The sequence below is a fragment of the Arachis duranensis genome, chromosome 6, assembly GCF_000817695.3.
Source record: "Arachis duranensis cultivar V14167 chromosome 6, aradu.V14167.gnm2.J7QH, whole genome shotgun sequence".
Taxonomy (NCBI): Eukaryota; Viridiplantae; Streptophyta; class Magnoliopsida; order Fabales; family Fabaceae; genus Arachis; species Arachis duranensis.
In genome coordinates, this window is record NC_029777.3 from 82036334 (window position 1) to 82047550 (window position 11217).

General features: G+C 36.3%; 1 protein-coding gene and 1 long non-coding RNA gene across 2 annotated transcripts; both read left to right on the plus strand.

Annotated features, from left to right (window-relative positions):
• Positions 1-2395: 2395 nt before the first annotated feature.
• On the plus strand, positions 2396-4152 carry LOC107494298 (presenilin-like protein At1g08700). Its single transcript, XM_016115356.3, has one exon. The coding sequence runs from the start codon at positions 2625-2627 to the stop codon at positions 3945-3947; it is 1323 nt and encodes a 440-aa protein (XP_015970842.1). The 5' UTR covers positions 2396-2624; the 3' UTR covers positions 3948-4152.
• A 19-nt stretch (positions 4153-4171) lies between these two features.
• Positions 4172-7639, plus strand: LOC107494299 (uncharacterized). The gene is made up of 3 exons (XR_008010719.1): positions 4172-5742; positions 5960-6940; positions 7210-7639. It is a non-coding gene; the product is annotated as an uncharacterized LOC107494299 (long non-coding RNA).
• The last annotated feature ends 3578 nt before the right edge of the window (positions 7640-11217 follow it).

An 11217-nucleotide genomic window follows, 5' to 3' on the forward strand; every position in this document is an offset into this window, starting at 1 on the left:
GAGCACCCTATGTTGTGTTGTCAAACTCTCTCCCGGGATAATTTTACAGTTAATGCAAAATTTCCGGTCGACTCTCCTCAACAAGAAGAAGTCGATTTGAGAGCTTGTCATGCCATTCTTATAGGTTATAAGATGTTCGTCTCTCTTTTTAAAACATGTATTTGCGATGAGAAGATCAAAGGTTGAAGAAAAGTCTAAAATAGTTTTACCCCGAAACCATGGCCTCCGTGAATACTCCCATACCCAGTCACTTCTCTCCTAACTTGGCCATTTAAATCTCCTCCTAAGAAAATCTTATCTCCTAAAGGTATGCCTTGAACCAAACTCTCTAGATCCTCCCAAAATCTTATCTTGTGTTGTTCGTCCGAACCCACTTGCGGTGCATAGGCGCTAATCACATGAAAAGCACCTCCCTCCACCCCAAGTTTGATAGAGATGATCCGATCTCCCACCCTCTTGACATCAACTACGTCCTTCTTCCACTGCTTATCCACAATTATTCCAACCTCATTCCTATTCTTCACCTTTCCTGTATACCAAAGTTTGAAACCAGAAGAATCCAACTCCCTAGCCTTTGCACCAACCCATTTCGTTTCTTGTAGGCACATAATGTTAATCTTCCTCCTTGTCATGGTGTCCACCACCTCCATGGACTTTCCTGTTAGAGTGCCTATGTTCCATGTCCCAAATCTCAACCTTTTGTCGCTTCGACCTTTACCTTTTCCTTTGTGAACTAGCTTATTTACCCTCGTCCGTTCACGAAAACGCGAGAACCCTTGCTCATTTAACACTACATCCGGGCACCGATGCAGCGGCTCTTGCTTTGACACCGTACTCGAGCCATACGGCGCGTTACTTCCGGGTAACGACCTAGCTTTAGCGCAATAATGTCTTTGATTCATGTCATGGGGGGTTCGGCTATATTTTTACGTTGGTTGCCGAAGACCTAACACAACCCTCCTCCTTTATCCGGGCTTGGGACCGGCTATGTACCGCAAGTGTAACATAGGCGGAGTTAAACCATAATATATGTATTTTTTGTCTTCTTTCCAAGTTTACCATCGTCTTAAACCCATATATGTCAAGCTACCAAATGGGTCAATTGTTAAAACTGATATCACAGGAACAATTTTTTTCAATAATCACTTTACCTCACTAATATATTGTATATCCCAACTTTCTCTTTAAATTTGTTGTCATTCTCAGCTCTTATTGCAGCACTAAATTGCTTATTTTTGTTTTCTCAAATCACATGTCCGATTCGAAATTTAACTACATTTCAGTGATTAGAGTAGTTGATGAATGTAAAAGACTCTATATCTTAAAAAACTCTACCAAAAACTTGACATATCAACTTAAACCAAGCCAAATTTGTCAGATCTCCTCTGTTAATTCTGCAATTTTCACAAAATCCATATGGTATCTAAGATTAGGTCACTTAGGACATCACAAATTTGCTTATATGCTGTCACAATTTTCTTATATTCATTGTAATGGTGATTCACAAATTGCTTATATGTTTAGGACAACCACCTTTTTTTTTGTGGGAAATTTCGGAATGAAGAATTGTTTTAACATCTTGCTTCATCTCCGTAACATATCTATGATAGGTTTTGAAATTTTTTTAATAAAAATATCTTGCTAGATGTAGGTACAATTGAAGTCTTCTTGTGATATTGCATGGTCTTCACTTCCACATTCTTGGTTTAAATTGAATACAGATGGCTCTGTTCTTTATGATATTTAGACACCTTGTGGTGGTGTCATCATCAGATATAAGGATGGCTTTTTCTCAAATTTGTTTCATTACTAATTTGGGTCATTGTGCTAAATTTTGGGGAGCCTTCTATGATTTACAAATTGCATGGAACTATTACTATAGTCTATAGGAAAGAGTTGTTAGCACTTGATTTTAGTGTATTTGGTTCACTATCAATAGATTTATCTTCACTCATATGTAACTCTTATTCTAAAAATTAAAACTCTCCTAACTCGTGATTGGGAAGTTTGGATGTCATATGTTCATTGAGAGACAGAATGATAGATGATCCTTTAAACATCTACTATTTTTCAAAATTTGGAATTTCGTGTAAATTTTAATTAATGCTTCTAGTGAGAGTGATGATTCAAGAAGAATTTTTTTTCGCATCTCACATCTCATAACGTAGTTTTCTTCCTAATTTTTATTTTAAAAAAAACGAAAACAAAAAAATGAGACTATTATTATCTTTTGTAGAACTTTCCATAACATTATAATGATTGCCAAGTGTACTAAATACTAATACAGTAATACTATACTTGCCATTGTTGATAAACAGGCAAATTAATCACATTTGAAAACTTTTTTCACATAAAATAACCATTCCCTTTCCAGTTTCCAATGGTTTTTCTCTATTCTAATTCCACCAGTTCCATAATGATCTTAAGCCCTTCAAAAAAGAATGACACCCGCACCAAACAAACACAGCACGACAAAGAAAAGCAAATAAAAAAAAAGGGTAGCATCAAACAAAATGGAATCAGCAATGAATTACCATAGTCATCACTCATAAGTCATAACCGTACCTTCACATCATCACTCACCCAGCAAGTGTTCGACGAAATTCCCCAACGAAAAAAGAAAAATGGAATCGAGCATTCTAGAATCCATCGGCGTGGAGATAATCGGAGTCATGTCACCAGTCTCCATCTGCATGTTTCTCGTCGTCCTCCTCGTCTACTCCCTCTCCTCGTCCTCCTCCCCTTCCTCAGCCGTCTCCGACATCCGCACCGCCGCTAACCTCGTCTACGCCGAGAACCCCTCCGACACCGCCGCACAGAAGCTCGAGGGAGCACTCCTCAACGCCCTCGTATTCGTCATCCTTATCGCCATCGTCACCTTCCTCCTCCTCCTCCTGTACTACTACAACTGCACCTCCTTCCTCAAACACTACACGCGCTTCAGCGCCTTCTTCGTCCTCGGCTCCATGGGCGGATCAATCTTCCTCTCACTCATCCAGCGATTCTCGATCCCCGTCGATTCCGTCACGTGCTTTATCCTTCTCTTCAATTTTACCGTCGTCGGGGTTCTCTCCGTTTTCGGCACCGGGATTCCGATAATCGTTCGGCAGTCGTACATGGTCTGTTTGGGGATCAGTGTTGCTGCGTGGCTGACCAAGCTGCCCGAGTGGACCACCTGGGTTCTTCTGGTGGCTCTGGCGGTTTATGATCTTGTGGCGGTTTTGGCACCTGGTGGACCGTTGAAGATGTTGGTTGAGTTGGCATCCAGCCGGAATGAGGAGCTTCCTGCTTTGATTTATGAGGCCCGGCCCACCACAGTGGCGCGGGCCGGGTCTCGCGGAGGGACTAGTTTGGGGCTTTTGGTGACTGGGGTTACAGCAGGCGAGCCGTCTTCAGCGCCGTCATCGTCGTCGTCATCGGCAATTGAGCTTCAAGCTGTGTCTAGGGACAACAAAGATAGGAATGTGAATGATAATTTGAATGAGAATAGGGATTATGGTGGGAATGAGTACTCTGTTGTGGCAATGGGTGGTTTTGGGGGTGAGAGGAGTCAGGGTGGGAGGAATGACGAAGAGGAGAGATCGCCATTGGTTGGCAATGGTGGCGGAGAGGGTGGGATTGTTGATGAGGAAAGGCATGAAGGGAATGAGAGCAGAGGTGGTGATGTGGAGATTGCTGAGAGGGGCATTAAGCTTGGCCTTGGAGACTTTGTTTTCTACAGTGTTCTTGTTGGTAGAGCTGCAATGTATGATCTCATGACTGTGTATGCTTGTTACCTTGCAATTATATCAGGACTAGGCTGCACTCTTATTCTGCTGTCGGTGTGCCGCCAAGCTCTGCCGGCGCTCCCAATTTCGATCACCTTGGGTGTTCTTTTCTATTTCTTGACCAGATTGCTGATGGAACCCTTCATTGTTGGGACTGCCACAAATTTGATGATGTTTTAAACTGCAATTATGTTTAATTTTTTTGTTTAAGAGAGACAGAAGCTAAATGGTAGATATCAACTAATGATTTTCTATAGGAAGTGATTTTGTATATGGAGAGGTAGTGCTCCATTGTGCTTATCTACTTTGTAGTAACATGCTTGTTCTTATCATGTTGCTTTGTGCAGATAGTCTTGCAACTAATGATCATCTGATATCAAGTTTACTCTTGAGCCTGTAAATAAGTGGTAGCTATGCATTTGTTCGCTATATTATTTCTACCTGAGTATATTTTCATATTCTGTATCTTATATATAATCTCTGACTAATTCATGTTAATGATTTCCTACTTTCCTTTGTGAGACGATGCCCTTGTTTATGTACATTATCATGAATATTGTCCATATATATGTATAACTTTTGAGGTTAAAATATCTCTTAAAACCTACAAAACACTTCAGAGCATTACTATTTCATGGATAAATTTGACCATGTTATGCTGCATAATTGAATTAGGAGGGTAATGCTATTGGGTGATAACTGGTAAGGGTTTATGTACCATATGTACATTTCATGAATACAGTTATCTGTGTATAAGTTAGTGCATGTCATTTCGTGCATACAATCATAGTTTATCTGTTTACTAGCTTATGCACATTTGTAGCACTCCTAACTAATAATCCTTTTCAGGTCATAGGCAATGTGGCTTCAGTGAAAGGTGCCCTTCTTATGCCATTGATTCCTCTTCTAAAGTACCAAATGGTTTACTATATTGAAAATAATGTTTAGTTCTGAACTTGACAAAAATCCATTTAAGAATACAGCAATGCTAGGTGTACACAAAAAGTTAGCCACCAAATAAGTTGCACATATAGAAAATACACATGGAAAATGTTTGAAACAACACATATATATATACACAAATATATGTTGACTGATTTGGAGGTTGATTTTCAGTTTGCACATAGTAGTTTTGTTGAACATGCTAGCATATTATCACTTCTTTTTGCCAGCTGTAATTTCTGTTAAACACACAGATTAAATGATGAATTATTATTTTATCTACACTAAACTAGCATAAGTCCATGATTATTATTTTATCTACACTAAACTATTCTGATATCATTTTTATTTATCCAGGCCAATAAAATGATAAATCTTTGAAGGAAACATTCCTAATTATTATATTAAGGATTGAAGTACATAATCTCTAACATGAACCTTGTAAAATGACGCAGGAATAGACAAAACACATTTTAGTATTTATTAATTTATTTCTTAAAAGAATTTTAAGTGGAGCTGAATCGCGTATTTGTTGAGGTATTTGTGCATATAATTGGTATCACCTAATTTATGCTTGTCATGTTATTAATTAATTATTCAGCACTGTTAACAATATCTCTGTACTACAAATATAATACTTAGCAAAACTTTTATTTGATGTCAGATATTTCTGTACTACAAATATAATACTTAGCAAAAAACATTCTTTCTATTTTACTTGAGACTCAAAAATGGTTGCAAAACTTGAGGGTGGAGCTTATCTCTCCTTTTGATGATGCTATTTTGAACAAGCTGTCTTCTGTCAACTCACCCCCCCAGAAGGAATCCAGTTGACCAGAAGTTGCTTTGAAAGCTGAAAGTAGGTCTCCATGCTGCTTGGCCTGTGCTTGATGATGCTGAGCAGGAGCAGATCAGAGACCAAGAAGTGAAGAAGTGGCTTGTTGATCTCCAAGATGCTGTCTATTGTCTGATGATTTGCTGGATGAGCTCTCCACTAATGCCACCACTGCCACTGCCTCTCAAAGGGATCCAGGTAATGTTTCTTCCTAGTCTCACTATTGTTAAAGAGAAAGATGATCTTGTTCTAAAAGAAGAGCTTGCCAAAGGTCTGGAGGACATGACATGGAGAATTCAGTCATCTCTGGTTAAAAGTTCTGCTATATATGGCAGGGACAATGACAAGGAGGCCATCAAAGAAATGTTGTTATATGGTACTTGTGATGCTAACATATCTATGATCCCCATTGTAGGCATTGGAGGAGGTGGAAAAACTACCTTGGCTCAATTGGTTTACAATGATGCCAAAGTGGAGGACAAATTTGACATTAAAGCATGGGTTTGTGTTTCTGACCAATTTGACATTGTAATGAGGATAATAAAAGCAGCTAGTGCTAGTTCTTGTAATGAGGATGATTTAAATTTACTTCAAACTAGTTTCTAGGGTAAGTTAGAGGGGAAGAAATTCTTGATTGTTTTGTGTGATGTGTGGATTAATAGTTCCAGTCATTGGACAATTCTTCAAAAAGATTTTCAATATGGAAAAATGGGAGGCAAGATTCTTTTAAGTCGAAATGAAACTGTTACTATAGTGAAAACTATTTCAGCTTACAAGTTGAGTTTATTGTCAGAGAAAGATTGCTGGTCTCTTTTTTGTAACGTGTATTTCTTTCTCCTGAATTGAAGTATTATTCAACTCTAGAACTTGTTGGCCGAAACTTGTCAAAAAGTGCCAAGGGTTACGTCTGGCCTAGAGGCACTAGTTGCCTTATTAAGTACAACAAACAAACTATGATGACAGGTCACAGGGATTGGGATGATGTATTGAAAAGTGAACTTTGGGGAATTTTTGAAGACATAGAATGAAATTATTCCGGCGTTAAGCATTAGTTATCATTGTCTTCCTTCAAGTCAAGCAATACTTTGTTTATTGTTCTTTGTTTCCCAAAGATTGTCAATTCAATAAGGATGAGCTGATCTTGTTATGGATGGCAGAAGATCTCTTACCACCAAAAGGAGTAAAAGCTCTCACAGAAATTGGTTGTGAATATTTCAATCAGTTGGTTATGATGTCCTTTTTTCAGCTTTCTAGTACTGATAACAGCTTCTGAGGAGAGCAGTAATGATCCCAGTCTTGTAGTCACTCAGGGCCAGAAGAAAGCATTGTTAACTCACAACAGCTCCTCCTAGTGTAAGCAACATGACAACCACAACCACTCTTACTAAGACAAAAGGTAATCATATCTTGAGCATTGCATCTTTAAAAACTAAATCATGGATAACTGATAGTGGTGTCACTGGTCATGTATCATTCGCCCTTGAGTCTTTTCAAAATCTCTTCTTAAATTACCTGATGACTCCAAAACAATAACCAATAACACTGGCAACATACAATTATCGAACCTAATTGGCTGATTCTCACAAATGTAGTTCACATTCCATATTTTAAATTCAACTTAATTTTATTGTCCAAACTCACTAGCAATCTCAACTTTGAATTTAGGTTCATTGACTAGTCAAGCTAAAGTGGTTGGAGATGATGGATGCTAATTCATTGAAACTCACAGCTGCACTAGCATCAAGACATTGCATCATCTAGTCTGCTGTGGCTGGCAGGCTAGGCTAGGTCATTCAACTTCTACTAGGATGAAATCAAAGAAAAAGAAATTTTTAATAATTGATTGTTTGCCAAAGTATTATGCTTGTGAACTTTTGTCATTGGGCAAAATAAAGGAGGCTGTCATTAAATTTAAAAGGGGGCATAAATGAATTTTGAAAATAGGTTTAGGAGTATATAACCTAAATCGAATTTAGAGAAGATTCATTATATTGACCAAAAAGTTGGGGGTTTTGAGTTGTAAATAGGCCGACATAATGGGGCTATATTCGTCGGGATAGTGCATTTACCTAATTAAATGAGTAGGTTTTTGCTTCTAAAATCAAGGTCGTTTAAATTTTGGGTTAAACTAGTTGAGTTTAATTAATTAAAAAAAATAGCAGGTTAAATAGGCTAGTCTGTAGGCTAAATGGGCACTCCTTTTACATTTTATTTTTGTATTTTTTTTTAAAACAATAAGCTTTCTAAAATGAGACAACCTGTTTAATTCGTTGGGTTGGGTTGATTATAAATGGTCTGGACTTCAAATTTTAAGTCTGTAAACAAATGAAAAATAAATAGGTCAACTCGTATAAACAACATGCTTATGCGGGTTGGATCTAAATGGATCAGATTCATGCCATTTAAAAACATAAAATTAAATTGATGAGTAGAATTTCAAATACAATCTAGATATTGGCTTGAAAGTAAATGCTTAAGACTGACTATCATTATCCTTCAAATTGCATAATTGAAAAGTCACCGAAAAAAAAATTGCATAGTTGAATTTAACCCAATTCATCCCAACAAGTTAATCAACTAAATTGTGGAAATTCTGTTAGATTTTATCACATTAATTAACGTAGTCCTAGTAAGTTAACTCACAAGACGAAGAAATTAGCTAGAGTTCATGTCAATTAATATAATTCAAATCGAAGATAAATTCGATTAATCATGTAGTACAAGAACCCAAGACTAATCGTAACAATTCACTTTCAAGTCTAACTAAATTAGTATCCCCCATGATAAGGATAGAAATCATTAACAAATTAGAGTGAGTTTGGTTTGTATTTTTAATTTTAGTATTTTTTTGAAAGAAAAATTAAAAATATTAAAAATAATAAAATTATATTTTTTGTTTTTATCTCATATTTTCTCTTTTTTCTTTACAAAATTTAAAAATTAAAAATATTGAAAATAAAATAGAAAATTGTAAAAATTAATAAAGCTAATTGAAAAGTAATAAACAATTTTAGTTTATAACCATAGAATTTTAACAGTTGAAAAAGAGAAGAATTATATACCTCTAATTGAGGGATGATTGAAGAGATTCATCTATAAATTGAGTTTTTTCTTAAGAGAAAGTCTAGCGGGCCAGCAATTTTTGTGTTTTGTGGCCAGCACTTAACCATCAAAAGAAAAGTGAGTGATCTCCCACCATTGGATGTAATCTCACACAATTAAAAATACTATTGATGGTCAATTGATGGTTACAAAACATAAAAGTTACTGGTCCCCTAGTACTCATCTTTTCTTAATTCATTTCAATCAATTCATCCAACAAGAATAATAGTAACACTGAGTTGCATAGAGAGTTTTTTCTTTGAGAGGTTTTCCTTTTGTTAAGAGAGAGTGTTGTTGTAATCTTCTTGTGATAGAGAAAAGTTATAATTCTCAAAGAAAGTTATACAAATTTCTAATTTCTTATCTATATATTTTGCTGCGTCATTCGTTTGGTACCTAACAGTGGTATCAGAGCTAAATGTTGCTGATTAATAATTTTTTTCTTCCACTGCGAGTTACCGTCTAAAAATAAGACAGCAAAGTATGAGATTTCGAAACTCGGTAGGAGTAATTTTTCCTTATAAAAATTAAAATAAAAGAAATTATAAGGAAAGGCAATTGTGTGGGAGCAATTAAAGGTAGACCCACTAGGATTACATATGAAAAATGGAAGGAGATGGATGATAATGCTGTTGCAAACTTACACTTGGTACTAGGTGATACAGTCTTGTCAAGTGTAGCAAAGAAAGGGCAACAAGGGATGCTCTTACCAAATTATATGAAGTTAAGTCACTTCATAACAAGATATTCTTAAAGAGAAGACTGTATACTCTTCAAATGAGTGAATCTACATCGGAAACATATCACATCAACAATCTAAATATGCTATTTTTCTAACTCTTATCGCAGAAAATGACTCACTGATGTTTGGATTATTGATTCAGGAGCAACCTGGCACATGACTCCTTATTGTGATTGATTTTGTATATATGAACCTGTCTTGGAAGGATCTGTGTTTATGGGAAATGATCATACATTAGAAATTGTTGGAATAGGTACTGTCAAAATAAAAATATTTGATAGTTCTATCCGTTCACTTCAAGGGATAAGATATGTGAAAGGCTTGAAGAAGAATTTGTTGTCGATTGGGCAACTGGATTAACTTGGTTGCAAGACCTATATTGAAGGTGGGATCTTGAAAGTTGTTAAAAGTTCTCTTGTGGTAATAAAAGCAAAAAAGATTGCAACAAATTTATACATGCTTATGGAAGATACTTTGTAAGAGGCAGAGCCATCAGTTTTTTCAGCAAGCCAAAAAAATGATGATGACATGACATTGCAAACTGGGCCATATGTCAGAACGAGACTTGAAAATTCTTGTAGAATGTAATCTCATTCCTAGGCTCAAATCAGTAAACTTACCATTTTATAAGTACTGTGTTATAAACAAGCAACATAGATTGATGTTTGGTAGATCAACTGCTCGGAGCAAGTACATATTGGAGTTGATTCATTCTGATGTATGGAAATCACTGGAGATGTCCCTAGGGGGAGAAAAATGTCTTGTATCATTTATTGATGATTACTCTAGGAGGATATGGGTGTACCTAATCAAGAAGAAGTCAGATGTGTTTGCAATGTTTAAAGAGTTCAAAGCAAAGTTGGAACTTGAATCTAAAAAGAAGATCAAGTGCTTAAGGATAGATAATGGAGGAGAATATGTCGATGGTGATTTTATAACATTTTGCAAGCAAGAAGGTATTCAATGACAATTCATAGTTGCATATACGCCTTAGCAAAATGGTGTATGAGCACAAGCTATGTTGCAAACTAAAGGTTTAGCCAAGTCTTTTTGGGTAGAAGTTGTTGAAACTGCTTGTTATGTGATAAATTGGTCACCATCAACTGCAATTGGATTGAAGATACCAATGGAAATTTGACAAGGTAAGCCACCTAATTATTCTTCTTTACATATATTTGGTTGTCCTGTGTATGCGATGTATAATTTTCAAGAAAGAACAAAGTTGGACCCAAAGTCTAAAAAAAGTATATTCTTGGGTTATGCTAACAGAGTTAAGGTGTATTGCCTGTGGATTTCCACTGTCTGCGTTGTAGTTGTCAGGAAAGATGTAATATTTGAAGGTGATCTTTTTGAAGCAGAACTAGAGTACGAAGAACAAGAAGTAGAGGCCAATGACATAGAAGTTCGTCGATCCACTCGACAAAGAAAACTACCATCATGGCACTCAAATTATGTTTTGACAAGTCATAATGCATATTATCTTCCGACAGAAGATGGAGAACCAACAACTTTTATGGAGGCTATGCGCAATTTAGATGCTTCTATGTGGATGACAACAATGCAAGAAGAAATTAAGGTATTACACAGGAACCATAATTGGAAACTTGTTGCACTTCTAGCAGGTCAAAAAGCCGTTGGTAACAAGTGGGTTTATAAGATTAAGCGAGATAGTAATAATCAGGTGGAACGATATTATCCAAGATTGGTTGTCAAAGGATATGCCCAGAAAGAAGGTGTTAAGTTTAATGAAATATTTTCTTCAGTGGTAAGACTAACTACTATCCGAGTAGTTTTGACTATGTATGCTACATTTGAGTTACATCTAGAGC

Bases quoted from the DNA above. Each gene is read 5' to 3' on its own strand.
- LOC107494298 (XM_016115356.3), top strand. From the start codon at position 2,625: ATGGAATCGAGCATTCTAGAATCCATCGGCGTGGAGATAATCGGAGTC.